At 42.9% G+C, this 18,275-nt stretch overlaps 1 protein-coding gene and 1 long non-coding RNA gene across 14 annotated transcripts in view; both read right to left on the bottom strand.

Annotated features, from left to right (window-relative positions):
- LOC130539347 (titin homolog) overlaps positions 1-18,275 on the bottom strand; it is a 32,475-nt gene continuing 14,200 nt past the window's right edge. For 7 of the 13 annotated variants that reach the window (XM_057057636.1, XM_057057642.1, XM_057057635.1 and 4 more), the window contains 27 exons: positions 18,168-18,254; positions 8,775-8,843; positions 8,619-8,690; positions 8,123-8,197; positions 7,945-8,031; positions 7,795-7,863; positions 7,639-7,710; positions 7,143-7,217; positions 6,964-7,050; positions 6,814-6,882; positions 6,662-6,733; positions 5,983-6,054; positions 5,840-5,908; positions 5,689-5,760; positions 5,227-5,292; positions 4,721-4,789; positions 4,542-4,613; positions 4,383-4,454; positions 4,229-4,288; positions 3,634-3,705; positions 3,478-3,531; positions 3,204-3,275; positions 3,041-3,115; positions 2,907-2,946; positions 2,759-2,807; positions 2,217-2,631; positions 1-2,086 (listed from right to left, as the gene is read on the bottom strand). In XM_057057636.1, the coding sequence (XP_056913616.1) occupies positions 671-2,086; positions 2,217-2,631; positions 2,759-2,807; positions 2,907-2,946; positions 3,041-3,115; positions 3,204-3,275; positions 3,478-3,531; positions 3,634-3,705; positions 4,229-4,288; positions 4,383-4,454; positions 4,542-4,613; positions 4,721-4,789; positions 5,227-5,292; positions 5,689-5,760; positions 5,840-5,908; positions 5,983-6,054; positions 6,662-6,733; positions 6,814-6,882; positions 6,964-7,050; positions 7,143-7,217; positions 7,639-7,710; positions 7,795-7,863; positions 7,945-8,031; positions 8,123-8,197; positions 8,619-8,690; positions 8,775-8,843; positions 18,168-18,254 (3,579 nt within the window). In that variant the 3' untranslated portion in view covers positions 1-670. The remainder of the gene's footprint in view (positions 2,087-2,216; positions 2,632-2,758; positions 2,808-2,906; positions 2,947-3,040; positions 3,116-3,203; positions 3,276-3,477; positions 3,532-3,633; positions 3,706-4,228; positions 4,289-4,382; positions 4,455-4,541; positions 4,614-4,720; positions 4,790-5,226; positions 5,293-5,688; positions 5,761-5,839; positions 5,909-5,982; positions 6,055-6,661; positions 6,734-6,813; positions 6,883-6,963; positions 7,051-7,142; positions 7,218-7,638; positions 7,711-7,794; positions 7,864-7,944; positions 8,032-8,122; positions 8,198-8,618; positions 8,691-8,774; positions 8,844-18,167; positions 18,255-18,275) is intronic. The other 6 variants (XM_057057639.1, XM_057057638.1, XM_057057637.1 and 3 more) reach the window with 6 other exon arrangements.
- Positions 8,930-18,083, bottom strand: LOC130539385 (uncharacterized). The gene is made up of 3 exons (XR_008954105.1): positions 18,019-18,083; positions 17,867-17,938; positions 8,930-9,005 (listed from the first exon to the last, which is right to left on the bottom strand). It is a non-coding gene; the product is annotated as an uncharacterized LOC130539385 (long non-coding RNA).

Here is an 18,275-nt window from a genome sequence, read left to right as displayed (position 1 = left end):
GCTTCTCACAATGTTTATATAGATATGCAGCAAATCTTCCACAGGAGGGATGGTATCTAACAAACAGTCTTTACAGATTGGTGGACCAATGTCCATGGCTAATAAAATCAAAGTAATACAAGCCATGAAAGAAACAAAACAAGATTGAATGTATTGCCTGCCCTAAAAAAAGGCGTGTATAGGATTAAAATTACAGAAACTTGTTGCTTCAACAGGCAGGGACTTGCATACCTTCCTGCTTGCTAAATAGCACGGTTAATTTTCAATTACTAATTAAACCTTTGAAAATATTTACTCAACAGACAATAGTTCAACAGACATTTCCATCTTGTTATGTCAAGCACGGTAACTGCAGGATATGTTAGGATTGATGTTACCATATCTGAACATCCAGGCTCTCTTCATTAGTTGGTGGCAGGGGAAAAAAAAGATAAAAATCCTCCTCTGGTCATGAGAGTATAGAATACTACAGGCGACCACACGTATGACATAGTTGCAGAATTTTCGGCATTATTTCAACACTTTATCATCCAAACTCAAGAATTCTTTTTTTCAGTTGTTGATTGCTTGTTAAATGTGTATTCCACCATTTTTGTACGCTTTTTAAGTGAACCATCCCTTTTAAAAAGGTAAATATCTGAATAATTACAGTAGGTTTTGATGTTTACACTTAAATATATAGGCCGTCTTCTAGGATGCTGGATCGTCCTCGAGATCCTCTGTGACTGCGTCTTCCCTCTTTGTCTCTCTCACCATCTCTGCTCTTCCTCTGCTCCACCTTCTCTTTATCCTGTGTGCTTCCAGAATGCTTCCTGATACTCCCATTCCCACCTCTCACTCTGGCCTCCATTGACTCTTCACGTGCCACTGCTGTCCTTGTGTGATGTCTCTTATACTCCTCTCTATGGTTTGTTGATTCGTGGTCAGGGTGATCTCGTCTCATTTGACTCAGATGTGACTTTTTTCTAAAGTCATCTTCCCTCTGTGTCCCACTGTTCTCCGTCTCTTCACTTTTCTTTGACATTTCAGCTCTTCCGTCCATTGCTCGTCTCTCTACCTTTCTCCCATGATCCACTTCTTTCTTTGTATGGCTTTCTCTTTCTGCATCTCTTCTGCTCTTACTCCTTTCACTTTCTCTCTTTAAATGTGCTCTTCCATGTTGTTCTTGTTTTGACTCATACTGTGCATATTTATCATGTTCTTTGGTCTTAATTTTCTCCTTTTCTTTGTTTGTGTCATTCCTGCTCCCCTGTTTTTTTTTTTCAGCAGTAACAGAGTTCTCTGTCTCTTTGTCTGTTTTGCTTTCTCTCGGAGATTTGTCTTTTACAACTTCGACTTTTGCCAAATTGACCTTTTCAATTTTCTGCTCATTTTTCTCATCTGTAATTTCAAATTTTGAGTCAAGCTTTTTTTCTTTATTGTGTTTTGTCTTCAAAGTTTCCTTATTTCCATCTTGGTCGTCCACTTTGTCTTTGTCCTCTCCAGTTTTTGTGCCCTTAGCAGTGTTTCCCTTATCTTTTTTCATCTCATTATACTTTTTCTCATCTTCCTCTGTCTTCTTGTTCAGTTTTTCCTCCAGGAGATCCAACTCTTGTTCCAATTCAGCCAGCTTCTTTGGGTCAGATGCTAAATCATCATCAACTTCCACCTCTACCTCATGGATCTCTTCATACTCCTCCACCTCAATGCCATCCATTGTTTTCTGCAGCTGTGTTTTCACTTTGTTCAATTCCAGAAGGCCATCTTGAAGCTCTTTACAAACATCCCTTATTTTGTTGGCAAACTTGGTTTTGGCACCCTTGCGGAGTTCATGGGAGTCCTTGGCAAGAAAGAAAACATCCAGAGCCAGGAATAACGCGGACATGACCCCTGTTGTGACACTAATGGCCTGCACAGCCTTTGCTGCTCCTCCAGCAGTGCCTAAAATCTGCACAGTGCTTATGAGTTTATCTGTGTTTATCATCAAAGCTTTTCCAGCACGGCCACCCTCCTTCATCACATGCTTGATGTTGTGGTTCAGAGCTTTTTTGGCAGCACTTTGGGAGTATTTATCAAAATCCCATTCCTGTAAGGTGTCCATTCCTGCCTGCAAGAGGCACAAAAGATTATATCTGAACACACACTCATTACATAAAATTATACATGTGAATGTACATGTATATATACATTATATGCCTTTACTTGATGTAACTTGAGGATAATTAACCAACTCCTACCTGCACAAACTCCAAACACTCTCGGATGACGTTGATCTCATCCTGGTAGTCCTGGATCATTTTTTCCAACTTCTTGCGGTCCATATTAGAGTGAACAGCATCCGTAATGTTGGCTGTTGCTGAAGTGATGCTGCCCGCAGTCGCAACACTGATCCCTACTGCGGTGACTATAATAGACGCCCCAAACGTAAAAGGCGCCAGAATGAGGCCTGTAATTGTTGCAATACTGCCTGCAACACTAGCAACACCTCCACCCACAGCAGCTGTAACAGTTTTCTTATGAAATTGATCTGCTGCATCTGCCAGGGCCAAAAGCTCCAGGATACGATGTTGCAGAGATGCTCCACGCTGGTTAAACAGGCGGACAAATAGACAGGCTGCCATGTAAACACGATCTGCGGCCTGCTCCAAAGCCCTACACAGTTGGGAAAATCATAGCCAAAACGTACAAATATTTGTCGCAATCTTTGAAATAATAGAGCTAAAAGTAAAACAAAATAAAATAACTTGAAATAAAATAAAATAAAAACAAATATACTTACATTTCCTCATTGTCAGGAAAATTATTGGTCTCATTCCATTCTGCCCAACCTGGATGTCAATAGAAAACAATCAAACCACTGTGTGGCACTTAAGATATAAAGAGTAAAAACAATCCAGGTTAATATTTAAATAAACACACATACAAACCTTTGACTGTGTTCCACCACTGCATCAACTCATCACCTTCCTAAAAGCAGAGGATTTGGTCAGCAAAAAGATTGTTTTTAGAAGTGCAATCACATTTGGCTAGTGTTCCAAATAAACAGCAGCATAAAACATACCTCCTCAGATTCCATTGGATTGTCCTCAGATGGATAGGATGCCATTTCAATAGGCTGGACCTCCACTGTACTCTCCTCAAGTACACAGTAACACAATCTTTACATCTGTTTAATATTCTCCTGTGTCTTCTTCTTTTTAGCTTCCACTTTAAAGTATACTCACTGTTTTAGATGTTGCTTGGGTCAGTTCCTGCAGCTCAACAGCCTCTTCAATAAGAGGTATCTTTTCTGAAATCTGAGGAGAGGAAAAACAGAAGCAAATCTCACCTAAAACAGTGCAACAAGTAAAAGAAACATGAATTTACTTTACACTCTGTGTTTAAATGTTAAACAATTCAATTGATAATTTCATTGGATTAACAAAAATAAATATTTAGCATAATACTAAAGCTACATAAGAAGAGGTGCATAAATGGGAATAAACAAAAAAGGCCTACCTGGTCAGCCTTGGGTACCCTATAAAGAGTTTTTTTTAGTCGGAATGAAACAACCTGAAAAAAGGTAAGCAAATACAGATTAGTGAGACCAAGCAAGTTACAACAGAAATATATTACTGTTTTATTTCCCTTCCAATGTAAAGAAAAACAACTCACTCGCTTTTTCTTCTTGATTGTTCTACTCCTACTCAGCCGGCCTTGTTCCAGTCTCTCTAAATTAACACTTTCCTGCAAACAAAGATGGACTTTTAATAAAACTGAGAATGACAAGCGACCATAAACCACAACACAAACACTCGACGTGCTGAAAAGCAAGTCCATGCATTTTTTACTTCCAGGCTGGACTATTGTAATTCTTTATGATCAGGGTGTCCAAACAACTCTTAAAGAAGCCTCCAGTTGATCCAAAATGCTGCAGCTAGAGTTCTGACAGGTATTGACTAAAGAGATCACATAACTCCTGTACTGGCGTCTCTTCATTGGCTGCCAATTAAATTTAGAATAATTTTTAAAACCCTTCTTCTGACCTGCAAGGTCCTCAGAGGCCTAGCTCCATCCTACCTGGAGGAGCTAGTGATGCCTTAGTGATGCAATAGACCGCTCCAATACTGGGTGGTTCCCACAGTCTCTAAAGGTAAAATGGGGGGCCGCGCATTTAGCTATCAGGCCCCCCTGCTATGGAACCAGCTCCCTGTCCAGGAACGGGAGGCTGACTCCAGCTCTACTCTCACACAACTCTGAATTTCATCACCTCTGCAGTTTCTGTAAGGCTGTCAGAGCTGGAGTGGACCTCCATCTCACTGAGAGGATCCTGGAAAGCAAGGAATTTTGCACCACTATAAAAGAGCTTTTACAGATGATTAAAATTACACACAAGGGCAAATCAAATGTGTTTCTTTGATCACCTTAGTAACTATTGTGCGAGGAGCTGGTTTAGGAGACTTTTTAAAATAACCTACAAGCCCTACAGTCTTCTCCTGACAAAAAAAACAAAATTATTCATTTGTAGTGAATAATTCATAGCATATCAGCGATGAAAACTGAAGTTAAATCACAATCAGTACCTTTAACACTGTTGCTTCTGACAAACTTTCACAACTGGCAGACATGCTCTTCTCCTTGCCTGTGTTTGATTCCTAAACAGGCAACAATCAATAAAATGAATGAAAATTTGAATAAACCAATAAATGAATAAATAAAAGGGGAAATGTTCAAGTTTTATATGAATGAGCAATTATGACACCTCATCTGATGTTGCCTCCTTTGATGGTTTATGAGACTTCTTAAACATACCACTAAAAACACTTTTCTCCTGAAAACAGAAAGAAACAGTTAATGAAAAAACAATATTTAGAGCACAGAACTCCGCCAAGCAAGTCATTTCCTTACACTCTTAGTATAGTTAGCATAGGTATATAGGCAGTATTAATACAAGGTTATATAACAGTGGAATCCAGAACGTCAGCAAAATGAGCTTAATGAGCTATTCCTTGGCCCATTATCAAAATTTCCTGAAGATTTCATTAAAAAGCCATTACAAATTGGGCAAATGGCCATCTTGGCAGAGGTCTGCACTCTCTACTTTGTTTCTAGTTTTATATGTATTGATATTTAAATTAACTGTATCTTGCCATTACAAATCTCATTTGACCTAACATTAACTATTGAATAACATTGACTGTTCATGTGAAACAAAACTATAAAAGCTTTTGGAAATATGTCAATGTGGTAATCTTTGTGTACACTAACCTCTTCCAACAGGTTGTCAATACTGGATGATCTTATGAAGATGCCAGCAAGGCCGCCTCTTTTTTCCTTAAAATGCATTTTTATCATTTTAAAATATAAGAAAAATATTTGAAATTGTTTGAAATGATTAAAAACAAAAGTTAAATGTATAGTTAAATGTGTTCCCATCTTGTGAACCTATAAAAGTGTACAATAAAGTAACTCCTTGATCTACACTTTGTCAGCAAGGTTTCTCTCATGCAAAGTAACATCTGGGCTGCAAGGTCCACGCTCGGGAGTTTTTGTGACCTTGACAGCCCACATCCTCTGGACTGACCCTCTGAGCCCATATCCAGGGCCTGTCTGGGCCAGACTTTTTTCTTTTCTACATGACGGAAAGTGTTGCAGGAATGAAGGTATTGATGTGTGTGTCTGTCTCTTGTGTGTAAACCCAGGTGTGCTTAATAAAAATGATTGTTGTACCTTTGGAGCATTGGCATCTGACAGCTTCTCATTGCTACCAGATAATTCATTTGCAGTCTTCACCTCCAGCTCCTCAATCCAACAAAACACATTTACCATTATTAAGATAATCACTTATTACAACTATACTAGTTCAAATTTAGCCAGTCACCTTTCCTGCGGCAGCATCCCATACTTGTTTCTGTGGCGTCTTAAACATGTTGCTAAAAATATTTTTATGCTGCAGGAAAAAAGTCAGTGAATGTCCCAACTGGAGACATTTGTATCCTAAATTTGCAGCATTCTGCTCCTCACCTTGGTGGTGTTTTCATCGCTGGCCATCAGGTCATCATTGCTTGCTGAGAGCACTCTCTGTCCCTCTCTCTCCTGAAGAAGAAAAAATATGTGTAGGCTGCTCTTTTTATATAAACACCATAAAATAAAATACACTGCACAGCAAAAGAAGACCAAATTACAGTAGAATTTGATGTCTCTTCAGATAGTTTGGAAGTCTTTTTCAAGAGTCCACTGAACAAACTTGATTTACAATCAAAGATAATTCTCCTGAATGCAGATACAGTGAATGTGCAAGAAGATGCAACCATCTGCCTGCTAATGGAAGAAGTTCATTTGTCTTTTTTGATAAAACTGTGATAGAAGTAGAAAATCGTATAGATCTATAATCTCTGGTCACATTCATACAAATGTTGCAAAACTGATGGACAGGGTTTTTGTGGCTTTGAGAGCCCACATTCCCTGCACCGACCATCTCAGCCCTACCCAGGGCCAGTTTGGACCAGTCTAATTCCTTTTCTCTATTTATCTCTTGCCAGTTTGGGTTGTTGGAATGGATGTTGGTGTGTATGCCTGTGAGTGTTTGTGTGTCCACGTGTCAACACGTGTGTGTGTGTGTGTGTGTGTGTGTGTGTGTGTGTGTGTGTGTGTGTGTGTGTGTGTGTGTGTGAGAGAGAGAGAGAGAGAAAGATTGTTGTACCTTTGAGACATTTGCATCCCACAGCTTCTCACTGCTACAAGATAACTCATTTTCAGTCTTCACTTCCAGCTCCTCAGTCCAACAAAACAGACAATAACTATCACTGCAACATCACTCAATAGAGCTACATTAGTTCAAATTTAGCCAGTCACCTTCCCTGCTGCAGAATCCAATGCTTTTTTCTGTGGTTTCTTAAAAATGTTGCTAAAAATATTTTTATCCTACAAACAAAACAAGAAAAGTCCGTGAATCCTGCAACTGAAGACATTTGTGTCCCGATTTTGCTGCATTCTGCCCCTCACCTTGGTGTTGCTTTTTTCTGACAAGTCATCATCGCTTGCAGTCAAGTCCTCATTGCTTGCTGAGAGCTCTCTCAGGGCCTCTCTGTTCTGAAATACAAAGAGAAAAGTCTCATGAAAAAGAGAATGGCACATTACACATGAAAAAACGCTCACTGCATAGCAAATAAGCATGAAATTACAGCAAAATCTGATGTTTTCTCAGATGGTTTGGGAGTCTTTTTCAAAAGACCGCTGAACAAACTTCCACCTTTCTCCTGACAAGACAGACAAAACAAATATTTTATAACAGGATAAAATGTCAATGTACAATCAAAGACAGTCCTCCTGAATATACATACAGTCACTGTGCAGCAAGGTGCAACCATCAGCCTGCTAATGGAAGAAGTTCATTTGTATTTATTGATAAGACTGATAGAAGTAGAAAATTGTAGCTCTATAATCTCTGGTCACATTCATACAAATGTTGCAAAACTGATGGAGTGAGCAGACAGGGTTTTTGTGGCCTTGAGAACCCAGATTCTCTGCACCAACCATCTCAGCCCTACCCACGGCCAGTTTGGACCAGTCTAATTCTTGGTCTCTTTGTACCACTTTCAGGATTGGGTTATGAGAATGGATGTAGGTGTGTATGCTTGTGAGTGTTTGTGTGTGGGTGTGAGAGAAAGATTGCTGTACCTTTGAGACAGTTGCATCCGACAGCTTCTCATTGCTACCAGACAACTCATTTTCAGACTTCACCTCCAGCTCCTCAATCCAGCAAAAAAGACAATAACTAACATTGTGTGCAACATCACTCAATAGAGCTACATTAGCTCAAATTTAGCCAGTCACCTTCCCTGCTGCAGCATCCAATGCTTTTTTCTGTGGTTTCTTAAAAATGTTGCTAAAAATATTTTTATCCTACAAACAAAACAAAAAAAGTCCGTGAATCCTGCAACTGAAGACATTTGTGTCCCGATTTTGCTGCATTCTGCCCCTCACCTTGGTGTTGCTTTTTTCTGACAAGTCATCATCGCTTGCAGTCAAGTCCTCATTGCTTGCTGAGAGCTCTCTCAGGGCCTCTCTGTTCTGAAATACAAAGAGAAAAGTCTCATGAAAAAGAGAATGGCACATTACACATGAAAAAACGCTCACTGCATAGCAAATAAGCATGAAATACAGCAAAATCTGATGTTTTCTCAGATGGTTTGGGAGTCTTTTTCAAAAGACCGCTGAACAAGCTTCCACCTTTCTCCTGACAAGACAGACAAAACAAATATTTTATAACAGGATAAAATGTCAATGTACAATCAAAGACAGTCCTCCTGAATATACATACAGTCACTGTGCAGCAAGGTGCAACCATCAGCCTGCTAATGGAAGAAGTTCATTTGTATTTATTGATAAGACTGATAGAAGTAGAAAATTGTAGCTCTATAATCTCTGGTCACATTCATACAAATGTTGCAAAACTGATGGAGTGAGCAGACAGGGCTTTTGTGGCCTTGAGAACCCAGATTCTCTGCACCAACCATCTCAGCCCTACCCACGGCCAGTGTGGACCAGTCTAATTCCTGGTCTCTCTGTACCACTTTCAGGATTGGGTTATGGGAATGGATGTAGGTGTGCATGCTTGTGAGTGTTTGTGTGTGGGTGTGAGAGAAAGATTGCTGTACCTTTGAGACAGTTGCATCCGACAGCTTCTCATTGCTACCAGACAACTCATTTTCAGACTTCACCTCCAGCTCCTCAATCCAGCAAAAAAGACAATAACTAACATTGTGTGCAACATCACTCAATAGAGCTACATTAGCTCAAATTTAGCTAGTCACCTTCCCTGCTGCAGCATCCAGTGTTTGTTTCTGTGGCTTCTTAAAAATGTTGCTAAAAATATTTTTATCCTACAAACAAAAAAATAGTCAGTGAATCCTGCAACTGATGACATTTGTATCTCGATTTTGTATTTTGATTTTCATTCTACCTCTCACCTTGGTGTTGCTTTTTTCTGACAAGTCATCATCACTTGCTGTCAAGTCATCATTGCTTGCTGAGAGCTCTCTGTTCTTAATTACAAATTGAAAAGTGATATAAAATCACATACAGTTCATCTGAATAAAAAATACAGTGAATGTGCAACAAGGTGCAACCATCTGCCTGCTAATGGAAGAAGTTCATTTGTCTTTGTGTATAAGACTGTGATAGAAGTATAAAATTGTATAGATCTACAGTATAGTCCCTGGACAAATTCATACAAATTGTTAGGTGTTCTCCCTAATCATCTCACCTGCCTTCCACTTTCAAAGACTGGTTCACACTTACATCATTAACAATTCCTTGTTCAACCCTCTGGTAAAATCTTGGCTAAAAACTCTTTTTGACTGGTTTGCTTGGTTAATCTTGTTCTGAAATTCTAGAGTCTGTACATCATTTGCAGTACTCCAACTTTGTCGCCTGATCCTGCCTGTCTCGCCCAGCTTGCTGCAAACGCCCTGTTGACTTATTCCATTTTTGCGAACTGTGGATTTCCATTGCCATATCTCAGTCAAAAATTTACACCTCATTCAGCTGTGTGTATCTGCCTTTGGGGTTTGGTTTGTGCCTACAGTTCGTTACAGAACAATTTGGCCAGTATGGACCCCGCAGAAACACAACGTGCCTCCTCCTCTTAGGAAACCTTACTTGGTCAACAAGGACAACTGTTACAGACCCTCATCAACCACAGTACTAATGTGGCTAAGGCAGTGATGATTTCCTGCTTCAATGCTAGTTAGTTTTCCAACAGAAGGCACATTCTTTTCCTAATGACTTTTTAAAGGTTTCCTATCTTCCTAACTTGGCCTGCTATGAGGCAAGGCACTGGCCTAGGCAGTTCCCACAACCGCCTTGAAGCGAAGCTTTACGTCGAGCTGTAACAAAGCCAGAAGGCAATTTTTGGTCACCCAGATCACTCTGGAGATGCCTCCACATGCTTGCTGATTCTCTGCCAGAGAAGAGTGCTCTTTGGCTGATTACTCTGTGGATTTTTGGACCCTAGCTGTGGATACTGGGTGGAACGAGGCAGCGCTTCAGGGGAGTTTTACCTGCAGGGGCCAAGTGATCAGCTGCGCAATGAAATCACTCTCCAGGTCAAATCCCTGGATCTAAATTCTCTCGTCGCTCTGGCTATTTTCATGGAGAATTGCCTGAGAGCAAGACGCCAGGAGCTAGCATCCTGCATGTCAGTATGTCGTCCAGCCCGGTCGAGGTCAAGATCCGAGCTGTGAGTATTTATACTGTAGCCGTTCCGAGCATTTAATTTCTGGTGGATGTATGTATGTACCAGTGGGGTACTGGCAGGCCAGGGTTCGCCTCCCCTTGGAACAACTTCTCTTGTCCACATCATTATGTGTTGGAAGTCCAGTTCTCCATCTCCAAGCCTTGGTTGATTCAGGGGACCAGGACAGTTTGTTGGATGAGGAATTGGGTGCACAGGCAGGCTGCTCCATGAATCCTTTACCGTATCCCTTCACCGTCACCATATCCCTTCACCCAGATCAACCGCAGGACTGTCCCAGTCACTCTCATCATGTCCGGAAACCATTCTGCACAACTATCATTCCTCGTCATTTCAGCACCCAAAAACGCCTTTGGTACTGAGTTACCCTTGGTTACACCACCACAATCCTTAAATTGACTGGGTACGGGGAAAAGTGGCAAGTTGGAGTTCCCATTGTCATTCATTATGTCTAAAATCCCCATTGACTCTTGGTGGGGGTTCAGTTGCCCCAGGCACCTCCCAATCTCTCCAATGTGCCTAAATAGTACCATGACTTGTTTGAGGTTTTCAGCAAGGAGAAGGCTTTCTTCTTGCCTCTGCATCAACCCTATGACTGTGCAAAAAAGTTGACAGGTGCTTCTCTTCTCCCCAGTTGGCTATTCCACTGTTTGCACACTGAGAGGGAGGCAATAAAGAAGTACATCGTGGAGTCCCTCGCTGCAGAGATTATCCGACTGTCCCCCTCACCTCTCGAAGCAGGTTTCTTTTTTGTGGAAAAGAAGAACTGAACCCTTCCTCCATGTATAGACTACAGCGTCTGAACAGCATAACAGTCAAAAACCGGTACCTATTACCATTAAAATCCTCTACTTTGGAGCCTCTCTAGGAAGAAAAGATTTTTACCAAGTTGGGTCTCCGAAATACCTACCACTTGATTAGGATCTGTAAGGGCGAAGAATGTAGCTGATCGGTACAGGCTGGCGAAGCGGCCTCGGCAGTCGCAGAGGCAAAAACTCGGGCGTGGGAGGAGTTTGGTGAGACTATGGAGGAAGACTTTCGGTCGGCACTGAGAAGATTCTGGCAAACTGTCCTGCGCCTTAGGGGCGGCAGGCGGCAACTCACTCACACTGCACTAGGTGTGGGTGGGGAGCAGCTGATATCTCCTGGGGCAAGTATCCGGCGGTGGAAGGAATAATTCCAGGAGCTCTTCAATCCTACCAACATGTATCAACAAATCAAATCAATCTTTATTTATATAGCGTCTTATACAATCCAAATTGTTTCAAGGCGCTTTCCAGATTACTGGGGCCTAACCCCCAACAAGCAACAGTGGCAAGGAAAAACTCCCCTTTAACAGGAAGAAACCTAGAGCAGGACCAGGCTCATGTAGGGGGACCCTCCTGCTGATGGCCGGCTGGGTAGAGAGAGAGGAGAGGGGGGAGGAGAGGTAGAGGATGGAATGGAGAGGAGAGGAGAGGAGAGAGGAGAGGAGAGAGGAGAGGAGAGGAGAGGAGAGGAGAGGAGAGGAGAGGAGAGGAGAGGCACAGAGGACAGAAACACATACAAAAATACACTATTTATGCAAGCCGCCAGCCGAGTGGGTCAGCGGGGCCGGAGGTCATCACACAGCTCCGAAGGCGGAGATACCTGTAAATGAATACAGAAGGGGGGGGGGGGGGGGGGGGGGGGGGGGGGGGGGGGCAGAAAAACTACACAAGAATCAACATAACTAGTCTACTTGAAGAGGAGGAGGAAGAGGAAGAGGAAGAGGAAGAGGAAGAGGAGAGGAGAGGAGAGGAGAGGAGAGGAGAGGAGAGAGGAGAGGAGAGGAGAGGAGAGGAAACCATGACCGGGGTGACAGAGGCCTGTCAGGTGATCATGTTTCTGGACCCCGGCAGCCTTGGCCTATAACAGCATAGCTAAGATGTTAAACTAATGATTAGACGACCCCCTAAGTATGACAGTTTGTCTGTCTATGATAGTAACTGGAACTGCAGAATTAGTAACAATAAGCTTTTTTAAAGAGGTAGGTTTTAAGTCTGATCTTAAAAGTAGAGATGGAGTCAGCCTCCCGTACCTGGACAGGGAGCTGGTTCCATAGCAGGAGGGCCTGGTAGCTCAATGCTCGGCCCCCATTCTACTCCTAGAGACTCTGGGAACCACAAGTGGACCAGCATTCTGAGAGCGGAGCGGTCTATTGGGCTGGTAAGGTGTCACTAGCTCCTCCAGGTAGGATGGAGCTAGGCCTCTGAGGACCTTGTAGGTCAAAAGAAGGGTTTTAAAAATTATTCTAAATTTAACGGGCAGCCAATGAAGAGATGCCAGTTATGTTATGTGATCTCTTGTCAATACCTTTCAGAACTCTGGCTGCAGCATTTTGGATCAACTGGAGGCTTCTTAAAGAGTTGTTTGGACACCCTGATAATAAAGAATTACAATAGTCCAGCCTGGAAGTAACAAATGCATGGACTAACTTTTCAGCATCATGCCGTGTCAGTAGTTTCCTGATCTTTGTGATGTTTCTCAGGTGAAAAAAGGCACTTCGAGAGACTAATTTAATGTGTGAGGTGAAGGAGAGATTTTGATCAAAAGTTACTCCAAGATTCCTCACAGAGAGACTAAATGCTAATGAGATACCATCTAGAGTGATCATGTGATCTAATCTATCCCTGAGAGGTTCAGGACCAAACACCATGACCTCAGTTTTTCCCGGGTTAAGGAGGAGGAAATTTGAAGACATCCAGGACTTTATGTCTTTAAGACAAGTCTGGAGTTTCACTAACTAAGAAAACCCTACGTCGGATTCATCAACGCGTTCGTAAGCCCCAGAATTGTTCGCAGCTGTGTTCTTAGATTGATGAATGCCATCTGTTCGTAAATTGAAAGCGCGTGCCAGGTGAGTCTAATTAACATACGATTAGCATAAGTCACCGCCCACTAATGCCCATAAAAGGAACTGCAGCAGGACCCTGTAGACAGAGCAAAAAGCAGCCAAATGCCCAAAGCGAAATGCCCAAAGCTTGCCTCTCCACGCCTGATTTCTGACGCCGTGTTGAACAATAAAGAAAGGATGGCTAACACGCTTGATAAAATTGCCTCAACCCTGATGACTATAGCCAACACGCTTAAAGAAATCAACGAGAATGTAAAAAAAAGAAGAATGTAAAAAAAAAATAAACGTGTAAAAGCTGTGCTCGGATTGTGACAATAATGCATTTTATTCACAAACGGGCAATTAATCGCGCTCGAACGTGAACCGCGTGCCTGCAGTCTGGCCCCATCATTGCGTCAGGACGCACATCCTCACGGGGTTGTGGCTCTGTGTCCAAACACATCCAGCGCCCCTTAACATGCCGATGGTGCGTTCAATGGTGGAGCGACTGCGCGCATGCATCTGATTGAATAAAACTCCTGTGGAGTCTGAGGGTTGGTCAGTGGTGTCAACAACCAGGGAGCCAGGGCATATCCTTGATCCCCTAATAAAATAAATCAAGATAAAATCAAATAAAAAGACAGTTTTGGCATGGTTTCCAATTTGGTTGATTAATGTTAAGTCATTGGCACATTTACGTAATTTTAAAATTCTCCGTAAATCACCAAAAATAGGAAATAAACAAATAAATAAATAAATATGACAGAATTATCATTGTAATATTGAATTTTATTGAACTGCACAAGAGAAGAAAACACAACCATGCCAACATGTCGGCACTGAAATGTGCGCAAGAGTACTCCTGAGTGTTCGTAGGATTTGTTCTTACCTACGAATAAATCCAGGATAAGAAGAAATTGGTGAATGCCACAATCTTCGTCAACTGTTCGTAAGTGGGACTTAAGAACAAATTTGTTCGTAAGAACGCTTCGTGAATCTGGCCCAGTGGTCCTGGGATTAGCACAGGGATTGCTTCCTTAAACTTAGCTACAGCATTATCTGAAAGACATCTGCTATAGTAAGACTGTGCTCTGAGGATAGAAGAATCCTTAATCATAAATGTAAAAGTGATCATAGAATGATCTTGTGTAATGTTTATGAGGAATTGGGTAATGTTTATGTTGTAATTTTATTTCTATTTTGTTCTATATTTATGTATATATGCTTATAATGCTTATAATATGTATATATTATATATATATATGCTTATAATATATGCTGTGTATATATGCTTATAACGTTCTAATCTTATCTGTATTTATTTATTCTGTTATACTTATATTTGTATAGGTTGCTACTACAATTCAATTTCCCAACCGGGGATGAATAAAGTACATCTTAATCTTAATCTTAATCTGACAGGAGTGGGTTCTGAGGGAACACTGACACGTGTTCTACCTCAACACCATAAGTCAGAACTAGATCTAAGGTGTGGTTGAAGCTATGAGTTGGTTGGTTTATCTGCTGGAGGAAACCAACTGACTCAAGTAAAGAAATGAAGCCATTTCTAAAGCTGTCATTTACAACGTCTACATGGATATTAAAGTCTCCAATAATAATGACTTTGTCCGTTCTAAGGACCAAATCAGATAAGAAATCAGAGAACTCAGAAAGGAACTCTGAATGTGGCTCAGCAGGGGGCCGATATACAACTACAAACAAAAGTGGCTTTTCTGTCTTCCACCTCAGATGGGTGATGCCAAGAGTCAGGCTTTCAAATGAACTGGAGTCATGTTTTGGTCTAGGATTAATTAATAACTTGGAGTGATAGATTGCTGCCACTCCCCCTCCTCGACCAGTAACACGAGGAATGTGATAATTAAGATGGGTAGGAGGAGTAGATTCATTTAAGCTAACATAATCCTCCTGAAGCCAGGTCTCAGTACAAGGTGGAACAGAGTCGGGAGACCAGGAGGTGGACCATCCAATTTCCAGAGCAGAAGTCCCTGTACCGAAGGAAGAGGAGCTTGGTCCGGATAGCCGGTTGTAAGTTGGACGCGTTCCCAGTGAGGGTTGGACTCCGCCAGGGCTGCCATTTGTCACCGGTTCTGTTCATAACTGTTATGGACAGAATTTCTAGGCGCAGCCGGGGAGTGGAGGGTGTCGAGTTCAGTGGGCGGGAGATCTCGTCGCTGCTTTTTACGGATAACGTAGTTCTTCTGGCACCATCGAGCAGGGACCTCCAACACATGCTGGGGAGGTTCACGACCGAGTGTGAAGCGGCAGCGATGTGGATCAGCACCTCCAAGTCAGAGTCCATGGTCCTCGCTTGGAAAAAGGTAGAGTGACTTCTCCGGGTCGGGGAAGAGGTCCTGCCTCAGGTGGAGGAGTTCCAGTATCTGGGGACCTTGTTTACGAGTGAGGGTAGGGTGGAACGGGAGATCGACAGGCGGATCGGAGCAGCGTCAGACGTGATGCGGCGCTTAACCGATCAGTCATGATGAGGAAGGAGCTGAGCCGGAAGGCCGAGCTCTCAATTTACCGGTCGATCTACGTCCCAATCCTCACCTATGGCCATCAACGTTGGGTGATGACCGAAAGAATGAGGTCGCGGTTACAAGCAGCCAAAATGAGTTTGCACCGCAAGGTGGCCAGGCTCAACCTTAGAGATAGGGTGAGAAGCTCAGACACCCGGGAGGAGCTCGGAGTGGAACCACTGCTTCTCCACATCGAGAGGAGTCAGTTGGGGTGGCTTGGGCATCTGGGCAGGATGAGTTCTGGACACCTCCCTTTAGAGGTGTTCCAGACATGTCCCCCCGGGAGGAGGCCTTGTGGCTGGCCCAGGACTAGGGGGAAGCATTACATCTCTCGCCTGGCTTGGGAGTGGCTGGGGGTCCCCCCGGAGGAACTGATGAAAGTGGCCGGGGAGAGGGCTGTCTGGGCATCCTTCCTGAAGCTGCTGCCCCCGCGACCCGGACTCTGATAAGCGGGAGAAAACGAAATGAAACGAAGGGCGATGAATGGAAAACGGCATTCAACACCCCCATTAGGCCACTGTGAGTATCTGGTCATGCCGTTTGGACTCACCATTCCCCCGGCAGTATTTCAGGTGCTAAGTAATGATGTTCTGTGAGATTTTCTGAACCGCTCTCTGATTTTCTTTTAGAGCATGAAGGAACATGTAGGCCATGTGCAACAGGTTTTAGCAAGATTACTGGAAAGCAAATTATTTGTTAAAGTGGAGAAATTAAGATTTTCATGCTAACTTTGTTCCCTTCCTTAACTGAATTATCCAGAGTGGTAGGATGATGACAGACCCAGAGAAGATCAGAGCAGTGGTAGAGTGGCCGATCCCGGCAAATTGGAAGGAGTTGTATTGTTTTCTTTACCAACTCCTACAGTAGGGTTCACCTCTCCTGAGACTCACTTTGACAGAAGTGAGTTTCTGCTAGTCTCCTAAGGAAGATGAAGCCTTTGAGAAGCTAAAGATTCTGTTCTCCACATCACTGGTCCTCATGCAACTTGACCCCAGGCCTCGGATGTTGGGACCATGTTGTCCCAGTACTCTGGTACCGATAAACATCTCCATCCATGTGCCTTTTTTTCCCTTGTAGGTTCACATCCACGGAGTGTAATTATGATGTGGGAAACTGTGAGCTACGGGCTATTAAGTTCGCATTGGAGGAGTGGTGACACCTGCTGGAAAGTGCAGAGCAACACTATGTGGCTTGGATGGACCACAAGAATCTTGTTTACATCCAGTCCACAAAGAGATTATCTTTGCACACCATGATCCAGTTTTCCCTGGATCCCTCAAAGACCGCACACGTCCTTGCTCTGCCTAAACTTCCCACCACCCAGCCTCCCTGTCTCTCCTTCCAGGAGTGAGAGATTGCGGTTCCATCCATGAAGCAGTTTATTGAGAGGGTTTGGAAGGCTTGGCAAGCTACAAGGTTGGCTCTGGAGCACACGCACAACTCCAACTTCCACCGCTCAGCCAACCACAACTGTCAACAAGCTCCATTCTACCAACCACGTCAGTAGGTCTGGTTGTCCACCCATAACATTCAGTTGGCCAACAAGTCCTGTAAAGTTTCTTCCCGCTTTATTGGTCCCGTCCCCATCAAAAAAAGTATAAACCCCTCTGCCATCCATTTGAGTCCATGAAGATCCACCCGAACTTCAACTTTTTCCAGTTAAAAGTTTAAAAGTTCCCAGTTTTCCACCAGTTCTCTGTCCCCTCCTTCCAAGTGTTTTCCCTCTGCCCCTCCCTTCTGTTTCTTGTCAACCTTTCCACTCTGTGTCTATTTTCAGGATGGACAGGGCTGCTTCCTGGATCATCCCTGTGTACCAATTACACACCTGCGACTCATCTCTGGTTAATCTTCTCACCTGCCTTCTGCTTCAAAAGACTGCCCGTCTTGCCCAGCCTACTGCAAACTCCCTGTTGACTTATACTTTTGTGAACTGTGAATTTCCATTGACAAATCTCACTAAAATACTTACACCTAATTCCGTCATGTGTGTGTAACTACCTTTGGGGTTCAGTGTGCATCTGCAGTTCACAACACAAGTTCTGAAAAACTGATGGAGTGAGCAGACAGGGTTTTTGTGGCCTTGAGAGCCCAGATTCTCTGCACCAACCATCTCAGCCCTACCCACGGCCAGTTTGGACCAGTCTAATTCCTGGTCTCTCTGTACCACTTTCAGGATTGGGTTATGGGAATGGATGTAGGTGTGTATGCTTGTGAGTGTTTGTGTGTCCACGTGTGGGTGTGAGAGAAAGATTGCTGTACCTCTGAGACATTTGCATCCGACAGCTTCTCACTGCTACCAGATAACTCATTTTCAGTCTTTACCTCCAGCTCCTCAATCCAACAAAACAGACAATAACTATCACTGCAACATCACTCAATAGAGCTACATTAGTTCAATTTTAGCCAGTCACCTTCCCTGCTGCAGAATCCAATGCTTTTTTCTGTGGTTTCTTAAAAATGTTGCTAAAAAATTTTTATCCTACAAACAAAACAAGAAAAGTCCGTGAATCCTGCAACTGAAGACATTTGTGTCCCGATTTTGCTGCATTCTGCCCCTCACCTTGGTGTTGCTTTTTTCTGACAAGTCATCTTCGCTTGCAGTCAAGTCCTCATTGCTTGCTGAGAGCTCTCTCAGGGCCTCTCTGTTCTGAAATACAAAGAGAAAAGT

The sequence above is a fragment of the Takifugu flavidus genome, chromosome 15 (genome assembly GCF_003711565.1).
Source record: "Takifugu flavidus isolate HTHZ2018 chromosome 15, ASM371156v2, whole genome shotgun sequence".
NCBI classification, from domain to species: domain Eukaryota; kingdom Metazoa; phylum Chordata; class Actinopteri; order Tetraodontiformes; family Tetraodontidae; genus Takifugu; species Takifugu flavidus.
This window is presented reverse-complemented; position numbering and strand designations above follow the sequence as displayed.